Below are 20,777 nucleotides of genomic sequence, written 5' to 3' on the forward strand. Positions count from 1 at the left end.
AGCAGATAAGCAAAAAGAGAATACTGGAAAGGAAGAACTAACAGTAGTGTTGCACTACAACACCCAGTATAAATCAATACAAAATATAATAAAGAAACATTGGAAGATCTTAACATTAGATAAGCACCTGAAAAATAATATTCCAACAATACCAAGGTTTATATATAAAAAAGCTCCCAATATTAGGGATAAGGTTGTTAAGAGCATAATAGCACCACCTGTCAAAAATCATTAAATAAGCTTTTTTCAGGGAAAAGGGTTTTATACCTGTGGTAGATGCTACAGTTGCATCAGATTGGTAAACAACCCTAGGAGAAGATTCACATTTCAGAATCCCCTAAGTGGAAAAGATTATACTATCCAGCAATTTATATCATGTGATACAAGAGGGGTTGTTTATGCCCTAAAATGCCCATGTAATTTAATTTACATTGGTCGTACGAAAAGGATGCTAAGGGAAAGAATAAAAGAACATGTATATAATATAAATAGGGGATACAAATATCATCACTTGTCACAGCACTTTAAGAAATACCATAACAAAGATGCAAGAAAACTAGAGTTCTGGGGTATAGAGAAACATGTACAACACTGGAGGGGTGACAACCTAATAAGGGAAATTAGTAAGAAGGAATCGAAGTGGATCTATGAAATGGGTTGTCTGGCTCCTAATGGGTTAAACAAGGAGTTTGACCTTGCATGCTTTATCAGCAACAAGTAAGTATGGAGATAGCACACAACCATACTTTGAGGCCCACTAATTATTTATAGATTGGGGATTTATGAAATATATGTACCCGTTATTTGTTCAGTTCTATTTTTGGGCCTTTTTAGTAGGTTCAAAGTAGAAGGAGAGCATAATAATACACTCTTATAGAGCGTATACATTTTTAATAATCAATCACATTTACATTTAACACCCTTCTATTTATAAAAATAGGATCCATAAAAATATAAAAAGATGTAAGATATATAGTACATTACGATAACTGATAGTATTAGGCAAATAATGATATGTATGCTGGCCATGAAATAGTTTTCTTTATGGAATAGCATATATTCATTTTTTAATTTTATTCTTAATTTTTTAATTGTTTTAATATTTTATTTTTAATAAAGAGTGTTTATAGATTTTTAGTTAGTCTGCCAATAGGTATATATTCAGCAATATAAGGTATAGCCATGTGCCATGATATATAAACTGCATTATAAGGGATGTAACACAGCTGACCCAATTAGCAACGTCTGACAAACAGATATCACGTAATTCTCGAGTGGACACACATGTACAAACACTCACCCTATACACAGCTAAAGGAAATCACTGGGAAAATGGCCGCGCCCGTATGGGCTTCAGGAAAATGGCAGCCGAGAGATATAAATAGGTGGAAAAGCATAGTCGTGGCATCCAATCATTTCCCCCTGATGAAGTCACGTGACCCTGTGACGCAACGCGTAGGGGAGGGGCTCTGACGTCACGACGTTGCATTGGAGAGGCTCGGTGATCGTAGTACAGACGGAGGCAGACAGCACTGCAGGGGCAGAGGCAGAGTATTTCTGTAGATTGTCATCTATGCTGACCTGGATTACAAAAGAGCTGTATACCATTGTGCAACACCTTAATTGGCAGCAATAAATCTCCTTTATGCACAAAGATAAGGCACCATGGTCTGTTTTCTTCCCTTTTTCAATTGACCAACACCCCCCAAACTGGTATAAGGAGGATTGGAGAAGGAGACAACCCCAGCAGGGGATCTGGGAGATCCTCAAAGAGCTGGTCAGGATATCCATCCATGAGCAGCTGGACAAGGGGATAAAGGAGAGAACAGGAGAACCCATTTAAATCTACATCTATCTTCTGGGACAACTAGTACAAGAGTATCATCCCATCCCATCTATCCTGGAAGGATAAAAAGCGTATTTGCCTGGATTTATTCAGGCAAATATAGAGGTGAGCACATAGGGAGACCATTAAGCACTCGGCGAGAGGAAACAAGGAATTCACCTGCACACTTTACTTTGAAAGACTTTATATATACTTATTTTATGCACGTGCACAATTTTATATGTTTTTGCACAATGTGAATAGAGTGATCACAGTAGAACAGAGGTGCACTAATTTAGATTGTATGGATCTGTATTTAATTGTACCTCTCAAGTCACAATCACTTTAGGACTGATAGTCATTAGTCACCTGCATGAAGGCTTCTTTGAAATTCATAATAACTGTTTAAGTCACTAGGTATAGTGATTCATCAACAATTCATAATTGCTATCTATATTGTAGTTTATATATGTATTATTTTGGATTATCATCTAAAAGCACCTTCAGAAATAAGAGTTATGCACATTAATATATAGGAGCGCGGCACTATCTATCTATAATATTATATATACACTAGCAAGTGAGTCAGTGCAAGTGCCAGCGCACCTTACACATCATATAAGAAGATTACACTTTACATTACCCACTGAACACCTCATCTCAAAATAGCTCACAAGTATTCACCATTTATATGTAGCAGAATACATTTTGGCCTAAATTTATGACTAACTTTGAGATTACTATATATATATTTTTTTATAGCCGAAAGTAAAATTTTTTTTTTAATTTTCGGTCTTCGGCGCAAAAAATAAAAAGCGTACAGGTGATCAAATACCACCGTAAGAAAGCTCTATTTGTGTGAAAAAAAGCACAAAATTTTGTTTGGATACAGCATTGCATGACCACACAATTAGCAGTTGAAATGGTGCAGTGACGAATAGCAAAAAAAAGAAAAAAAAAGGCCTGGTCAGGAAGGGGGGTAAATCCTCAGGAGGGCAAGTGGTTAAATGAAGTTCTCCTTTTAAAGTGGAACTTAACTGTATCTGAGCACCACAACCCAAAAACACTGTTTAATTAATTTTTTATATTCAAAGCAAGTTCACCCATCCATCCATGTTTCAATGCTTTATTTTGTTGAGAAACCACTTTGAAAAACACTCCCCTAGCATTTACTTCCAGGAATCTATCTGCCCTTAGGTCAGGCATACAGGTAGGATGGTCTGTTTAGCTGAGAAAGCCTCTCCTCTAGATGAAAGTAAAATGCCCATGAACACTCCTGGGATATATGCATAATTTTGGCCTAGGCTAGAAACCAGGAAGCAACTGAAGAAATTTGAAAAGAAAATCAAATATAATATACTTTATCTATTTTTCAAGGCTAGCAGCACAAGGATTTAAAAAAAAAAAATGATGTTGATTGAGAGAGTAAAGTTACACTTTAAGACCTCATGACCTGCAGCTTTGTAATGTAAGCATTGACCTCAGTATGTTCATTCAATTTGCCTGCAGACACTCTTGTATCAGCATTATGACTAAGGGCCCATTTACACTGTTGCACTACCTTAAGGCCTGTTACACTGTATATTAAGTTAAGCAACCCATTCATTTGAATAGGCTACCTAACACGCCAAATCATACCAAAAAGCTGCGTGCAGCATTTTCAGGAGAGCAGCACACAGCAATGCAGAATGAATGGCATTCTTGGGGTCACAAGACAAAACTGAAATACCACAGCACCTGTTGTTTTAACTAGGAGGTAGGTTTATGATTACCTTATTACCCTTAGGCTACTTTTACACTGATCCTCTGCAAAAAAAAGCATAGGCGATTTTACTGCATTTTTGCCGCGTTTTTTTTAAAGGACACGTGACTTAAAACTGCACAAAAAACGCTTCTCAGAGGCATTTTCCATTGATTTCAATGGGAAGAGGCTTCTTTTTTTTTTTCTAACTCCCCAAACATGCACCAAACATGCTGCAAGCAGGAGTTTTACACCGCACAGCAAGCACAACGCCTCAGTGTGAAAACATACATAGATATACATTCACATACATAGGGAAGCAGTTTTCTTGAGCTTCTCAGGTGCTTTTTTAAAGTAAAAACGCTTGAAAAACTCCTCAGTGTGAAAGCAGCCTTAGCATCCCTCCCCAATGTCTTCATGAGATTGTTTCTTAGTGAAATGGAGCTGTGCTCATAATCTGGTTGTACAAAGGAAATTCTGAAAAACCATCCTTACTGTAAAATAAAAGATTAGTAGTTACCATTGGGCATGCCCTTTAACTAGGGTGGTGGGTTGGAATGTCCATGCACAAGCCTGGGTTACCCTTGAAAATGCTTTCGCCAACACCCCGCTATACTTGACCTCCTGGTTGACCCCGTCACACATCCCCTCCACCTTTGGGGACCACCCACTGATAGGTGCGACCATCTATTGTTGCCGTAAGACAAGAACAACTCTCTAGATCTCTGCCACCCCAGGACCCCCGACTCCTCTCAAACACAATCCTATCTTCCCTCTGGGATTGGAGATGAGATTTCTAAATGACATCTGGCCACATGAATGCATTTCCTAGATTGTAATCTCTAACGAGCAGGGTCCTCTGTTTCCTCTTGTATCAAATTGTATTGTAACTGTAATGTCTACCCTTATTTTGTAAAGTGCTGCGCAAACTGTTGGCGCTATATAAATCCTGTATAAGAATAATAATTAATACAGAGCATTTCTTTGATAAGGATACTTCCCGTAGCCTGAGGCCTCAGCTCAGCGTATGAAAGGACAATACTTTCCATTTTGCACATATGTTCAACTGGGACACTTTCACCCACGCTGGGTGGTGGACCTGGCCACGCACATCGTTTAAATTTCTTTGCCACTCAGAATTAGCCTCTCTTTTACACATGGTGGTCATGCCATGAATTTATTCTCTCTTGAGAAGAGGAAATTAAGGAGGGATATGATCAACATGTATAAATACATCAGTGGTTCATATAGTGAACTCGGTGTAGAGTTATTCACCCTGAGCTCATCACAGAGAACAAGGGGGCACTCTTTACATCTGGAGGAAAAGAAATTTAATCTCCAAGCACGGAAAGATTTCTTCACAGTGAGAGCTGTGAAAATGTGGAATAGACTCCCTCAAGAGTTGGTTCTGGCCAGCTCAGTGGATTGCTTCAAAAAAGGCCTGGATTCTTTCTTAGATACACAGAATATAACTGGATACTAACATTTATAGGTAAAGTTGATCCAGGGAATATCTGATTGCCTCTTGGGGGATCAGGAAGGAATTTTTTTCCCAGCAGGTGCAAATTGGATCATGCTTTGCTGTTTTGGTTTTTTTTTGCCTTCCTCTGGATAACTGTTGGTATAGGATAACTTTTTTTTTCTCTATGGTTGAACTGGATGGACTTTTGTCTTTTTTTCAGCCAGACTAACTATGTAACTATGCCCATCTCTGCAGCAGTACTGGGCAGAGGTCAATACTACCATTTCCAAACGTACTTTATATACCTTAGACTTTACTTTGCCAAATTTCTCCTGCACCGCACATCCCCTTCTAAGTCTGCCTACTCCATATCATTAGCCAAGTATCTTGTTAACGTAGTTAGAGCATGTATTCCACTACACTGGGGCAAAGAATCTCTACACAGGTTTGGAAAGGATTCGGATAATTGTTGATATAGAAGAGCTCATCCATATAGCCCGGGATATTCCAAATAAACCTGGCCATGCTGGTTACGTTTTCAGGAGTCTGCGTATTATTCCAGTCTCATGACTAGCTTCTCTTAATCACTTTGCATATTAAAGGATGGCTTTCCAGTTAAGTCACACCTGTACTTTTCAATCCAAAGAAGATAGAGTCTTGCACCTAATTTCTCCTTATCTATCACTTTTAGCCCAACCCCTGCTCTTCCTTTCCCTTCCTAGATGCCTACATTTCCCCCTACATTTCTCCCTCCCCTCTCTCCCCATTCCTTTCCCCTTTCTGGCTTCCTCTCCCCTTTCTCCTTTTTCCTAATTACATACCCAGGTCCCAACACATTCCTTTTGGAACACAAAGTATGCTAGTTGGCATAGGCGATAGCAGCCTGGTTCCTTAATGCACTGCAATATTACTCAATGCTAACCTTGGTCTTCTAAACACATATACCTGCTTCAATGCTACTTTCGTCACTGATTACGTTGCACTTCATTAGCCCAAAGGGACATCGCATATGTTTTATTGTTCTATATATCTTGCTTTTTCTTTTTACAGTGTGGCGAAATGTCTGTAATGTTGTTTCTTTCTACTCTGTATGAGGAATGGCTTAGACCTCCCACCAATGTTTATTAGTAGTTTTTGAACTCTTAATAAAACTCTTGTGGAAAAAAAAAAAAAAAGGATTAGTGGTTACCACAGAATTACTAATTCATGATATCTAGTTTTCTTTTATTATGAAGTACAAGGTAGGTTATGCCTATCAATTTATAGGTACACATGTAAAACACACTAGAATATCAAAAAATTGAAAGTAAAATCAAACAATTGTTTTATTAGCTGGGCAAGGTACACAGTACTTACAAATACAGCTAATTAAAAAAAAAATCTGAAATACTGTATCATAAAACAAAAACAAAATATGTACAATAGTTTCTTAAGTAACAAATTCACAAGTTTATGCCTGTTCTAGTTCTCAAGACTTAAACAAAAGTCAGAAATATAACATTCCTGCATGCAAATAGCAATGCCTGTGAGTATATTAAAAAATGCTGTTATAGTAGATGTATTGTACTTGTTCAGTGAAGGGTTAATATTATGAACAGAAAGGTAATGGCATTTAATGCCAGTTCTCTCCCCCCCCCCCCCCACCCATTCTGTTCCCTCACAAAAATTTAAACATCAAATTTTATACTACCTCTGTAACCCAAATAAGTCCCTAAAGCTAACGAGACTTGAGAAATATATAAAACAAGACCTAGAATCAATATAAATTTGATAACTTATGCAATATATGAAAAGTCTCTCTTCACCATTTTCTTCACACAAAAGAAGGACTTGAAAGAACAGTAAACCAGAAAAGCAGACCGTTACAATGCATATTTCCAAAGTCAGTCCAGCTTTTTGCACGATCTGAAAAAATGACAGAGCCAGCACTTCACCTCAGTGTAAAACCACATTGAGTCTTTTGAATACTGACCAAACATGTTTTTTTTTTTTGTTTTTTTTTTAATCACTTTTCTTAAAAAATATTTTTTTTTTATGTTCCAGAATAACTGCAAAACCTTTCCTTTTCTGCCCTACTGGTACACAAATCTGAATGTAAAGGACAGAGGACATGATTTATCAAGAAAGGAATTGCTGAGGGTTTTCTTGGTGGTAGGTGGAAGAAGTCCATTGTGTTAATGCTGGGTTGAAGCAAGTTAAAAATCTGAAGTTGTCTTGGAGTTGTAAGGTGGCATCGGTGGTGTTGTGTTTAGGACACTGCCAGAATGGTTGCATCATCTGTGTAAACATCTCTTCCCTGAGATGAATCCTGCAAAGATAAGACAATAAGACCATGTGCTTGTTCACCTACACACACATGCAACAAAGCTGTATTCAGAAATGCTTACCGTTTTAACAGCTCTGCTCAAATGTATTAATGAAATTCCACTTCCTGGAACAAAAAGTAGAGAGAATAAAATATTTACAGAAGGCTGGGGGGGTTTTTTCTTCATTAACTTACTTCAAATCAACATCTAGATGATGGGACATCTGAAAAAGCAGGGAACCTTTTTTCCCCTTAGTGATATGGTGGGAAATAACAGAATACTTAAAAGAGTAAAACCATAAGGCTTGGTTCGGAAATCTGTGCAGCCGCACCACCCGCACAGAGGAATGCGGACCTGTGGGCAGGTGCTATTAGTTCTAATTGTGCGCCACCCGCACTGGAAAACGAGGTTCCCGTGTGGGCTGCGTTTTCAGAAGAAGTGCAGGGACTTCTTCCCTGCATGTCACGGGAGTCCATTCAAATGAATGGGCTCTCGTGCCCATGCAAAACGCGGCCTGCGTGGCCGCATATATGTGAACCAGGGGTAAAACCTATAAAACAGACTAAGACCCCTTTCACACAGGCCAGATCCATTTTTTCTCAGCAGGGCTTCTATCCACTGATCCGCTGCTGAGCGGAGTGGCTGGATGACATTTCCATGTGCTCTTCGCTTATGCAAAGTGAACACGGACACTGCACGCTGTGCTCTATGGGCAGTCGGTTGTAGACGGACCAGCTCTCCGTTTACACCCGACTGCCCTCCAATCCAGCCAGATGAAGGGAACGGATCCCCTTCCATTTTTTTTCTTTTTCCCAATTGCAGTTAGCCTGGTAAAAAACAGAAAAGACCATTTACATTCGACTGCTCAGAGGAATATAGAAGGTCCGATTGGGTCCGTCTGAAAAACCAGACAGGCAGACCCAATCGAACTGCTCGTGTAAAAGGGGCCTAACACTGTATGCAGAAGGTGCAAGCAGAAAAAAAAAGCAAGCTAGGATTACAGGCTCTTCATGCTGCTGTTAACATTTCCTCTATTTTTGCTTCTTACTTGTTTGAATGTTAATTGGTGTATCCTAGCATTTCAGTAAGAGTAACACGTTCAGTAAGAGTAAACACGTGAGAGCTGCATCTTCTTAAGAAAATGCAAACACTGGAGCAGATTTTTTTTATCTTTATTAAAGCAAATCAGAGATCACAGATGGGCTTTATTCCAAGTAGGTCCACATAAGCCAGATAAAAGAGCAGATCATACTTGGCCACACAATTTTGTCAGCCAAAGTGACAGTGTTTACGGTCAATTCAGAGACCAGTACATGAAACTGTCAGTGCCAGGTACAGAGGCTGGATTGTCCAAACGGGACACTCCTTCCTCAGTAAGCTACCTCCTTTTTCTAGTGGGATGGACGAAGCCTGGTGGGGAAACTGAGAGAAGCGTTTCTCATGAGGTCCACCTCACTGTTTGACAGATTCCACAGCCACTATTCAGTCCAATAACAGGTTTTCGAATATGCCCACTGCCACACGCCGTCAAGTCAGAAGTAAAGCAGACCTGATGGGGAACTAGTCTTTTAGTTTCCCACCAGGCTCTGCCCACCCAGTGGCACAAGTAATTTGCCAAATATGGACATTGCCCTATATATCACCGCTCATTATCCCCAGCCATATTCTTTACATTTAGATTTTTTGCCAAGGGAAACTCCCAGCCGATTGCTGAGTGTTGTCAGGGATACATCACTGTGGGAAGCAGATGCATGAAAGCTTCCCAGCACTGACATGCCACACTCTGAGTACTGGTGTACCTCCATAGACCAGCTCAGTGTTAATAATTTCTTCCAGATCAGTGTTAATAATTTCTACCAGTTTCCCAATTTGCAAACTGGCGCCCCAACTTTTTGCAAATGGGGTAGTACAAGAAAAACCTACATTAGAAATTTAGATAGTAGATATGAATGGGTAGCGATTCCAAATACAACATTGTGTTTTATATTCTGTGCTTGATGTGCTATTAAAATATCTCACATTTATTCCGAAACAAACACTGGTAAAAAAAAATATAAATTGTTCTAACTCTGTGCTATGGCTTACACTACATTGCTTTCTGCACATAATAAAGCGATATTAAAACCAAAGCCAAAAAAGTTATATATTGCAGTTACATATCGTTAGATGCGGTGGTTGCATTCGTTTTCATCCTTAGGCCTTTTAACCCTTGTTTTAATTTAGTGAACTGGCCAGCAACATACCTCCTGTATTAGGGTGCCCCCACTGTGGATGAAAGAACACAGGGGCATCTTTGGAAAGCAGCATAGTCAGTCTTGAGGGAGGGGAGTGTTAGATGTATTAGCACATTTAGATACATTAACAGATTGAAGCCAAACTGCAGCCCACGCTGCAGTAAAACATGCAGTTACAGCAACAATTTTTTTCCTTTGAGATAAAGGTTTTATATGAATAAAAAAAGCTGATCATTGAAATCACCCCTTGTCAGTGGAAAATGGTTTGTCTTAACACACTAAACTAATACATCTTCAGAACAGCTCAAAAACAACAGACTTACTGGGGCTGGATCACCAGATGTAAACAAAAGAAAGGAAAAAAAAGAAAACTAATGCAGCCATCACATCCAAGAATGGGTAAGCTGCAATATTTGAATTTAATAGCACTTTAAAAGGCATAAAGCAGTGTAGAACACCAGATGTGTTCCTGGACTTGAATCCTTTTACTGAAAAGCAACTTCACTGATGAAATTTTGTTCTTGTTCATCACTTTTATCTAAGGACTTCTTTATGCAAATTGCCTTGAAACTAAAGGCTGGTACACACAGGCCGACTACTAGCCCGTTCAACAGAGACCGGCCGACATTTGGCCGTGTGTTCAGCAGCCTGTCAGGCTTCTTTCGAATGGGCATGACGAAAAACCAGCAGACGATCGGCATTTGATTAATTCTTGCAGCCACTGGCTGCGAGAGATGTCTGCTGTGTTCTGGCAGAAGGGTAGTCCCCCTGCCAGAACACAACAGATCAGTGTGAGATTGCTGTACTACCATTGCATAGTTAGTACAGCGAGCTCCTCTATTTTTCTGTTCAGAATTTTGGGTTGAACAAAAAAAAAAAAAAAAAAAAAACTATTTGTACCAAGCTTAGCTTTGCATTTGGCAAAAAAAAAAAAAAAACTTGCATAAAGGCAAAATGAATAATTAAGAGGAAAAACAAGTGCTTGTTATAAGGCAAAGTACAAATAAAACCACGTAATCCTCATTTAATATACCTGTACATTTACTTGTAAGTGGTGTCCTTCTTTTTCTTTAGGGGAGAAAAAACGTCCACCATCTCCTCTCTTTCTAGCCATAGCATGGCGATGTCGTGACTCATGCAAGTATTTCTGAGATTTTAAAAAAATGCAAACATTAGATTCACAGCAGATACCTAACAGCGCTCTGTATTCACGCTGTGAAGCTGCCACTACTGCTCTTTTTCTAAAAATAGTAATTAGTTGTTAAATACAAGTACTGTTACTCCTGATGTACTTTTTTTCAGGAAGCTAGCATTTTCAGAAGGATCGTTCAGCAGTGTCGCACAAAAAATGGATTAATAATCCTTTGCCATTAAGCAGAGAAGATGTATTCCCCTATTGCCATTTTCAGTGGAAGTGGGGAAAATACTTCCACTCTGCTATATTCTCCCCATTTCCATTCATTGTTTTATTATCCACATCTGTAGTAGGATGACCCCAAGCACAAATTGCAAGTGCCCCAAAAATCCTTTATGTATGCCACTGCTTACTGGAACAGAATAAAACAAGTGACCAGAAGCTACAGTACATTGTTCCTACTGCTCTCACATTACTTCCAGAGCACTCTTGCCAACTCAAACTCAGGATAAGGGGGCATTTAACAGGTAAAGCAAGCTATTGTCTATTACAACTATGGAACTGCAACAGAACATGCTTTAGAAGCGCAGTATGTTGGCATTTACACAGAACAGCTAATCTTCATCCCCCTACCGCCCTCACCTCAGTTTACCTATGTTGAATACAGTAATGTATTGTCATAATGTATGTCAGCTCTGTGTTTACAAAGGAGTATGGGGGAGCTCTTGTCCATAATGGTATTGGCACAGCCCCAGATGATCCACATTGGCTCACAACTGATATGATCCAGAAATATTTAGACAGAATAAAGGTGAATAAAGCACCTGGACCGGATGGCATACACCCACGGGTCCGTAAAGAATTGAGCTCTGTCATTTCAAAGCCATTGTTTCTAATTTTTAGTGACTGTTTAATGACTGGCATAGTACCACTGGATTGGCGTAAGGCCAATGTGGTGCCTATATTTAAAAAGGGGTCAAAATCTTTACCAAGTAATTATAGATCTGTTAGTTTAACTTCTATAGTTGGGAAGATACTGCAAAGTTTTAATAAAAGACCACATAGATGAGTTCTTGCTGGAAAAAAATATTTTAAGCAACAGACAGCAGGAATTCATGAAAGACAGAAGTTGTCAAACAAATCTGATTTCTTTATATTAGGAGGCGTGCAAAACCTTGGACAGAGGGGTGGTGGTGGATGTGGTATACTTGGATTTTGCAAAAGCGTTTGACACAGTTCCCCACACACGGCTAATGTGTAAGGTAAAGTCTACAGGCTTGAAAAAATCCGTATGTAAATGGATAGAAAACTGGCTAAAAGATCATATTCAGAGAGTAGTGGTTAATGATTCATACTCTGAATGGTCTAGGGTTGTCAGTGGTGTACCCCAAGGTTCAGTGTTGGGACCCTTACTTTTTAATATATTTATAAACGATATAGGGTCTGGGAAATACCATTTCAGTCTTTGCAGATTACACCAAGCTGTGCAGTGGAATAACGTCCTTACAGGATGTCTTCAACTTACAAGCCGACCTCAATGCACTGTTTAATTGGGCAACTATATGTCAAATGAGGTTTAATGTTGATAAACGTAATGCACTTAGGGGGCTAAGAATATGCATGCATCATACATACTAGGGGGAGTACAACTGGGGGAATCAATGGGGGAGAAGGATCTGGGAGTTCTGGTAGATCACAAGCTTAATAATGGCATGCAATGCCAAGCTGCGATTTCTAAAGCAAGCAAAATCCTCTCTTGTATTAAGAGGTATAGACTCCAGAGAGAGAGATATCATATTACCCCTGTACAAATCATTAGTAAGACCTCATCTGGAATATGCAGTTCAGTTTTGGGCATCAATTCACAAAAAGAACATTGTGGCACTGGAGAAAGTACAGAGAAGGGCAACCAAACTGATAAGAGGCATGGATGAGATCAGCTATTAGGAAAGACAAGAGGAACTGAATTTATTCTCTCTTGAGAAGAGGAGATTAAGGAGGGATATGATCAACATGTATAAATACATCAGTGGTTCATATAGTGTAGAATTATTTACCCTGTGGTCATCACAGAGGACAAGGAGGCACTCGTTACGTCTGGAGGAAAAGAGATTTAATCTCCAAACACGGAAAGGTTTTATCACAGTGAGAGCTGTAAAAATGTGGAATAGACTCCCTCAATAGTTGGCTCTGGTCAGCTCAGTGGATTGCTTTAAAAAAGGCCTGGATTCTTTCTTGGATACACAGAATACAACTGGATACTAACATTTATTTATAGGGAATATCCGATTGCCTCTCGGGGGATCAGGAAGGAATTTTATTCCCCTGCAGGAACAAATTAGATCGTCCTTTGCTGGGCTTTTTTGCCTTCCTCTGGATCAACTGAGGGTATAGGATTATAACTTTTTTTTCTTGGTTGAACTAGATGGACTTTTGTCTTTTTCCAGACAGACTAACTATGTATCTATGGGAATCTGCATTTGTCAGATCCACTGATTTTGTTCAACACCAATAATTCATCCTAATTATCACATCTTAAAGCCAGATACTCACCCTCCTCTCTTTGGGGATTTTACCCTCTGCCTCCAATTTAGCTCTTGCCTGCCTTCTCTTTAATATTCGGTGATATTGTTTGGCATTTACATACAAAGGTTCCTCCTCCAGCATTTCAGCTCCAGGAAGTGGTATTCTTTGCAGCGCTGGAACAGAGCCTGCACCAGGTACCATCTAGTTAAAGGAAAGACACATTATGAAAGATAAGAAAAGCCACTTTTTATAAAATTTACACTGTACACAAAGACTTTATACGTACCATTACCATACCTCCCGAGTTCATAACATTTCCTGTCACAGGCAGGGTGACAGTAACTGTCCCTTGATTGCTATTGGTTGTATTGGTGTTGGCTCCAGCTTGAACAATCTGAGCCCCTGCCAGGCTGGCAGCAGGTATGGTGATCATTCCAGTAACAGGCACTGTAACTTTAGTAAATAAAACAAGCAAGTGAAACTTACTACCAGAAACTACAAATAGAGTAAGTGTTATTACATATTATACAAATGAGAAATATTGGGGGAAAGCAGGCAGCAAACTACAGGGATTATTAAATCTTGATTTGGAGCAGCAATGAATTGCAAGTCCTGGTCGAGTGCATACACACCTTGCTGTAGTATTGTGCCATCTGCATTTACTGGTTGGTAAACGATAGTCTGTCCTTCAGCTGTTTGTGCCACCTGCTGACCCTGAACAGCAATCTGTGGCTGACTCTAACAGTTGGGAAGAGAAAGGGAAAAAAACAGGCCATGTATAAAAATAATTGAAATACAAGGCAAGGAAGTTTCCACAAATGTCAGCATCCCATACCTGACTCTGGCCTGCGGTGACTGCTGTCTGTGGTTGCTGAATAATTATTTGTTGAGCTTGCCCCTGCTGTGTTTGAACTTGCACCGCTTGGCCCCCTTGGATCTGGATCTGCCCTGGCTGCACCAGCTGAATCTGTAACATAAGACAATTGAACACTATGACAAACACTGAACATTACTTCAAACAAATCAAGACTCCTGAGCACAAAATTGAGAAAAAAAAACAAAAAAACAAAAACACACACCACACACAAACACAAATATAGAAGGTGGAACACTAACCTGTTGAAGGCCTTGGGATCCAGACACAGGAACTTGCATAAGAGTTTGACCTTGTCCACTCATAGCTTGTACCATAATAGGCTGCCCTGTGGATGTAATTAGCTGTCCTCCACTGACTTGAACCATGAGTGGCTGGCCTTGTACCTGAACAGAGGGTGTAAAAAAAAAAAAGAAAAAAAGAAGAAGAGTCATATAGGAGACATTGCTATATGCAAACTCACGTATGCTACAAAATGATAAACAAATGTGTTAAAAGGGGTTTTCCAGCTGCAGTTAAAACATGGTTGCAGTATGAGGAATTGTTACATTCTTAATACTGCCATGCACATATCAACCGTCTGGCTTTTTTTTTTTTTTAAACACCCAAGCAACTTTTAATTCTAAAAATGATGTTATTGCTAAGGCAAATTACCACAAGGAGTTCCAATTGCTTCATTGAAGGAGAAGGGAGTACAAGCGCCAACTGAGTATAGTATTTAAATAATGTGACGTCATGTCCGGATATGACGAGAAGACTTGGTCACATCTGCTTGTCATATCCAGTCATGATGTCACATCCATCCGCCACTGTGTTCCACTCTGGATAGGAAGCCCTGGGAGCCTCCGGAGCAGCCTGTCAGTGAGACCACAGCCACCTTTTCATCCGGCGGACCAGGACTCATGACGGCATTCATTATAGCGCTACATGCTTGATTTAATTCTTCTTTTGTGAGTGCATTTACTTCCAATTATTAAATGGTTTTACTTAAATGCTACATTCAGTTGACGCTTCTCCTCCCTTCTCCTTCATTTATTTTTTTATTTTTTAGAGTTTTCTCTACGGATTAGGCTGCCAGAGTGGACTATAATTATTGACCTACATGGTCTGTTTGGACTGTTATATAGTGGACTTGTCACCTCTGCTTCCCTTTATTGCACCAATCCATATTATTTTCTACACTAATAGCTTCATTGTTTGAACAGAAATTGATAATTGTAGGCTGCAATGATCTGTTCAGTAATCTTGTTGAAATTCCCTAAAATCTACATGGTGCATGGCCTGCATAATTTAATCGTACATCAGGTTTTAACAATGTAGCCTGCATTTTTCCTCAAATTTTTACAGCAGTTTTAATTTAGTCTCTTGACAATCTGAGGTGAATAAAAACGAAGGGCTGATTTCTGTGATTAAAAGTGTATGTAAAACTTAACAATGAATTCCTCTTGTCTGCTTCCTTTTGGCCTACTAGGGCAAAGTGCAAAAAAATACCACTTTTTTTTTTTTTTCCATAAAAGTTGTGAGTTGGTAAGTTCCTATTCACAAGAAGGACTTATGAAGGTAAGGACTGAGGTGGGTGAGGAAAGATCTGTTTTTGGTAAAGCATCATAAATCACATAGGTATGCCTGATAACATGTGCTTTGGAATTCCATGTAATCAAAGAGGAGGGTTAGGACCTCACAAAATGTTTGGCACATAAACAGTTATTTTTCTGTATTTGCTGAGTGTTTAGGGATAAAACATGCGCATGTGTTGCAGAGATGCAAGAAATAGTTTTTAGCTGCTCATCTGCACCTGTGAGCCTATCAAATTAGGACAAACAGCTGTGTCCCAATAGACTTACACAGGCTGCCTGCATGCAGCTCCTAGCGGCAGCAGCTGCATAAACATAGTGTACAGGCATCAGCGCCCATTTGAGGCCTAAAAGGAAGTGGAAAATTAGTGCATCTATTGGCAGAAACAACAGGCACTAAAAGTGTTAGAGGGGGTATCCATCACAGAGTACAGACAGGGAGACGAGATCTCCTCTCAAAGGTGTGACAGGCTTGCATCTGTGGTGAGGACCTTCCAGTAATAATAGCAGCAGAAAGGAGCTGCCCTGTGATACCATCAACAGCCAAAGCCACCACTGCAGAGATGACTTAGAGTGGGCTAGGATACAGATCTCTCTGTCCAGGGAAAGGATAGAATCCTTTAGAGTTTTAGGTGTTGAGGAAAACCCGAAGATGCAAGATCCTGACAAACTCTAGCCCATTCCATCACAGACAGTAGGACCTAAGTGAAGGAGAAAAAACTAAAACAAAAAAAACGGATCCGTCCCAAAGGGGCAGCTCACAAATCTTTTCAGGTGAATGGTCTCTCAGAAAATTTACAACCAACACTAAATTTTATGTAAAATCCATTCTTCTTGACGTAGTCTAAAATGCAGGTTGGTCATGTTAAACATAAGAGTGAATGATAAAAGCATCATAGTGTGGAATGAAAAATAAATAGGACCCCTTATACTACTAACTCAACCACTGCATACTCATACATAGAACGTGTTCATCCACTTAGGAAAAGGCCATAGGCTCGACCATAAGGGGATAAGTTCTGCTTGTCATTCCATACTCTCATTCTTTTATCACTCACTTTCAGGTTTTTAACATGACCAACGTTTTAGGTAAAGCAAAATAAAAATTTTGGATTTACATAAAATTTATTGTTGGTTGTAAATTTTCTGACAGACCATTCACCTGAAAAATCCTAGAAATTCGTGAACTTCCCCTTTGGGACGGATGTGTTTTTTCATATTTACCAGATGTGGTGAGCAACAGTCCGAAGTAAAGCCTCAGCAATATAATTTTCATCTGAAAGGGAAAATTTGCCTGAAAACAGAATCAGGAGCAAAAAAAGAAGTCTACAAAAGGGACTCCAGCATTTTGTCTGACAAATCTCCGAAAAACTTTAGAATCTACAACAGGTGTCATTTTGCCTTGCTGAGGCAAGACACAGATCGGTCCACTGATGGTGGCACTGTATAGAAGCATTTTGGCATGGAGAAAGGACCGTTGGGCTGTTTCCATTCTCTTTAGAATAATAAAAGTATAATTGGACCAGACTGTCAAAGGCTTACCTATGGCGAGAAGTATCTTTTGATAATTTCCCTTCACTAAGGCAAAAGAGAGTGAATCCATATGAGAACCACTAGTAACTACCAAGAGTTAGGTTAATTCTGGAGTCTCTATAGCCAGGATAAGTGTCTGAAACCTGGTCTAAACATGTAGCCAGTTTAGACAAGAAACTCTCCAATGTTGTGTGTTGGTGCTACTTGCAGCTCTTCCTGGGTCCATAGAAGAGGATGCATAATGCACTGGATTTCCTAAAAGTCTGGGTGCTTTTAATGTACTGAAGTACGCATCTTCTTACATCTACAGGTGGAAAATTGATGTTGATTCTAGATGACAAAAGGAGGGCAAAATCGCTTTCTTTGTACGTTCGTGCCTTTGGGCAAGAAAGCTGGACACTGACAAAAAGCTCAACTGAATACGCTTGGATCTTGCATACCCTGCAAGCTAAGGTATGGAAACCAGGAATACCAATTTAATGGCAAGGAGGTTTGATAGGAGCATCACCAAAAGGTGCAAAGGGAAAATTGGTACCGTAAGTATTTAGTACGGTCTAATGATCCCAGGGAGGTACCGAAAGGGGTCTGAATCGAAGGGAAGCCTTGAAGAATCACCTGATAAGCAGATTGCTAGCTAGATTACTGTGCAAGAAAACTAAAAGAGCAGCAACAAACTTTCAGAGTACTGGAAACTATGCTCTTCCAGGAAGTTGAAAATCTTTTTCTGTTTCTAAATGGTAACCCAGGAAAGTTTTTGTCTGCTTTGGGCTCAAGTGCAGGATTCAAATCAGGTCTTGAGAAGATACATAGTTATTTGGAGAGTCTGTCACTTTTTGAGGATTCAGAAATACAAATTGATAAATATGCCCCTTATTGAAAGACTGCCCTTAGAGGAGTTAGATCAGCAGTGAGTAATTCCAAAGTCAGATCAGCTGAGAGACCATGCAAAAAGAACCACTGGTAATTCAACTGTAAAACGTTTTACACATGCCACACTTTATGATGTTTCCTCCCAGTCAACAGATATAAGTAAATAGTAATGAGCTGTAAAGCTATGTAATGTTTAGGCATGTCACCTGTACCTACTGTATGTTATTGACTCCTTGGCAACAAAACATGCAATTTGAAAAGGGCAGGCCTAACTTTTTAAAACGCAGAATACATTGGTAATTACTAGGGCAGTCTGCTTTTATTCTAGGGCCATAGAGAGCAGGATTTAGGAGCAATAAAGAGGACACTGAGGTGTACTAACTGTGGACCTCCAATGGTGAAAAAAAAAAATCACCAATGCTGTAGAAATAATCTGCAGAGGTGTGGTGTAGGGAACCTACTAACAGACATGTTAGGACATTAACTGATGTAAGGTTCAAAACCTAATTGTAAATAGTTCCTTAAACCTGGAAAACCCCCTTATATTTGTACACAGCTATGAATTTTTTTTTTTTTTAGAGGCACTCCAGCCACAGAAACATTTACACTACTAACAGTAATGCTCTTACTATTGATTGTACATTAATAGCACTTCTTTATCCTCAAAGTTGAAACAGAGTTTTCCTACTTTCAGCTGGCAGCCAGTCCAGAGACCCCTTTTAAAAATAGCTTCCCAATTTTTCATAAAGGCTAAGTTCACCTTTTTTTTTTTCTGCATTTCTGCTCCTATGTACTAATTTATTTTATAAGTTTTCTATTTGTCCTACACTAGACCTTACCTTATGCTCAGTGTCCTGGTGAAAACTCCTTTATAATGTACAGCGCTGAGCAAACTGTTGGCGCTATATAAATCCTGTATAATAATAATATTAGCCATCCTGAATTTGGTATTCAGAACAGGGGAACCAGTAGAAGTAGCTGAACAGCTGACCTCAATGACACACACTCTGCACCTGCCCCTTTTCCTCCAGGAGATGGCTCCCACCCACCTCTGCAGTTTCATGGATTTCCAATGCAATTACTGTTCTATGAGAATACACAGCCAGGGTCTTACTCGTGTTTTACCTTCATCTTGCATTGATCATTCATTAGGCAGAGTGTGCAGGAACTGAGCAATCAAATAACAGCCTATGTGGCTAGAGCAGTAGTATCGAAAACAGAAGTGTGTCCTGTAAATCTGTTATGCCCACTACACAATCTTTTTTTTACAATCTCCTTTAGATCTACCATCAACTACATAATGCAAGGGCTTGCCTGACTGGATAGTGTGTCCTCCTATTATATAGTTTTGGTAAAACTAAAGAAGATTTTACAAATCAGGTTCTATAGTATATAGCCGCCTTTATACACCTACAGTGCCTTGAAAAAGTGTTCATACCCCATGAAATTTTCACATTTTGTCATGTTACCTTCAAAAACGTAAATGTATTTTATTGGGATTTTATGTGATAAACCAACACAAAGTGTCAAATAATTGTGAAGTGGAAGGAAAATGATAAATGGTTTTCAAACTTTTTTACAAATAAATATCTGAAAAGTGTGGTGTGCATTTGTATTCAGCCCCACTGAGTCAATACTTTGTAGAACCACCTTTCGCTGCAATTACAACTGAAAGTCTTTTTGGGGATGTCTCTACCAGCTTTGCACATCTAGAGAGTAAAATTTTTGCCCATTCCTCTCTGCAAAATAGCTCAAGCTCTGTCAGATTGGATGGAGAGAGTCTGTGAACAGCAATTTTCAAGTCTTGCCACAGATTCTCAATTGGATTTAGGTCTGGACTTTGACTGGGCCATTCTAACACAAGAATATGCTTTGATCTAAACCATTCCATTGTATCTCTGGCTGTATGTTTAGGGTTGTTGTCCTGCTGGAAGGTGAACCTCTGCCCCAGTCTCAAGTCATTTACCGACTCTTAACAGGGTTTCTTCTAAGATTTCCCTGTATTTGGCTCCATCCATCTTCCCATCAACTCTGACCAGCTTCCCTGTCCCTACTGAAGAAAAGCATCCCCCATAACATGATGCTGCCACCACCATGTTTCACAATGGGGATGGTGTGTTTAGGGTGATGTGCAGTGTTAGTTTTCCGCCACATATAGAGTTTTGCTTTTAGGCCAAAAAAGTTCAATTTTGGTCTCATCTGACCAGAGCACCTTCTTCTGCGTTTGCTGTGTCTCCCACATGGCTTCTCGCAAACTGCAAACGTGAGTTCTTATGGCTTTCTTTTAACAATGGCTTTCTTCTTGCCACTCTTCCTTAAAGGCCAGATTTGTGGAGGGCACGACTAACAGTTGTCCTGTGGACAGATTCTTCCACCTGAGCTGTGGATCTCTGCAGCTCCTCCAGAGTTACCATGGGCCTCTTGGCTGCTTTTCTGATTAATGCTCTCCTTGCCTGGCCTATCAGTTTAGGTGGACGGCCATGTCTTGGTAGGTTGTGCCATACTCTTTCCATTTTCAGATGAGATGTTCAAAGCTTGGGATATTTTTTTTTAATAACCTAACCCTGCTTTAATCTTATCCACAACTTTATCCCTGAGCTGTATGATGTGTTCCTTGGCTTCCATGATGCTGTTTGTTCACTAATGTTCTCTAACAAACCTCTGAGGGTTTCACAGAACAGCTAAATTTATACTGAT

At 39.6% G+C, this 20,777-nt stretch overlaps 1 protein-coding gene across 5 annotated transcripts in view; it reads right to left on the minus strand.

Moving 5' to 3' along the window:
- Nucleotides 1-6,245: 6,245 nt before the first annotated feature.
- The window catches only part of NFYA (nuclear transcription factor Y subunit alpha), a 37,194-nt gene continuing 22,662 nt past the window's right edge, over nt 6,246-20,777 (minus strand). For 3 of the 5 annotated variants that reach the window (XM_089681179.1, XM_089681177.1, XM_089681176.1), the window contains 8 exons: nt 14,346-14,489; nt 14,065-14,196; nt 13,862-13,967; nt 13,516-13,682; nt 13,257-13,430; nt 10,602-10,715; nt 7,416-7,459; nt 6,246-7,336 (listed from right to left, as the gene is read on the minus strand). In XM_089681179.1, coding sequence (XP_089537305.1) covers nt 7,442-7,459; nt 10,602-10,715; nt 13,257-13,430; nt 13,516-13,682; nt 13,862-13,967; nt 14,065-14,196; nt 14,346-14,489 — 855 coding nt within the window. In that variant the 3' untranslated portion in view covers nt 6,246-7,336; nt 7,416-7,441. The remainder of the gene's footprint in view (nt 7,337-7,415; nt 7,460-10,601; nt 10,716-13,256; nt 13,431-13,515; nt 13,683-13,861; nt 13,968-14,064; nt 14,197-14,345; nt 14,490-20,777) is intronic. The other 2 variants (XM_089681180.1, XM_089681178.1) reach the window with 1 other exon arrangement.

This window comes from Staurois parvus, unplaced genomic scaffold, assembly GCF_062004578.1.
Source record: "Staurois parvus isolate SC_StPar_1 unplaced genomic scaffold, SC_StPar_1.0 ptg000261l, whole genome shotgun sequence".
NCBI classification, from domain to species: domain Eukaryota; kingdom Metazoa; phylum Chordata; class Amphibia; order Anura; family Ranidae; genus Staurois; species Staurois parvus.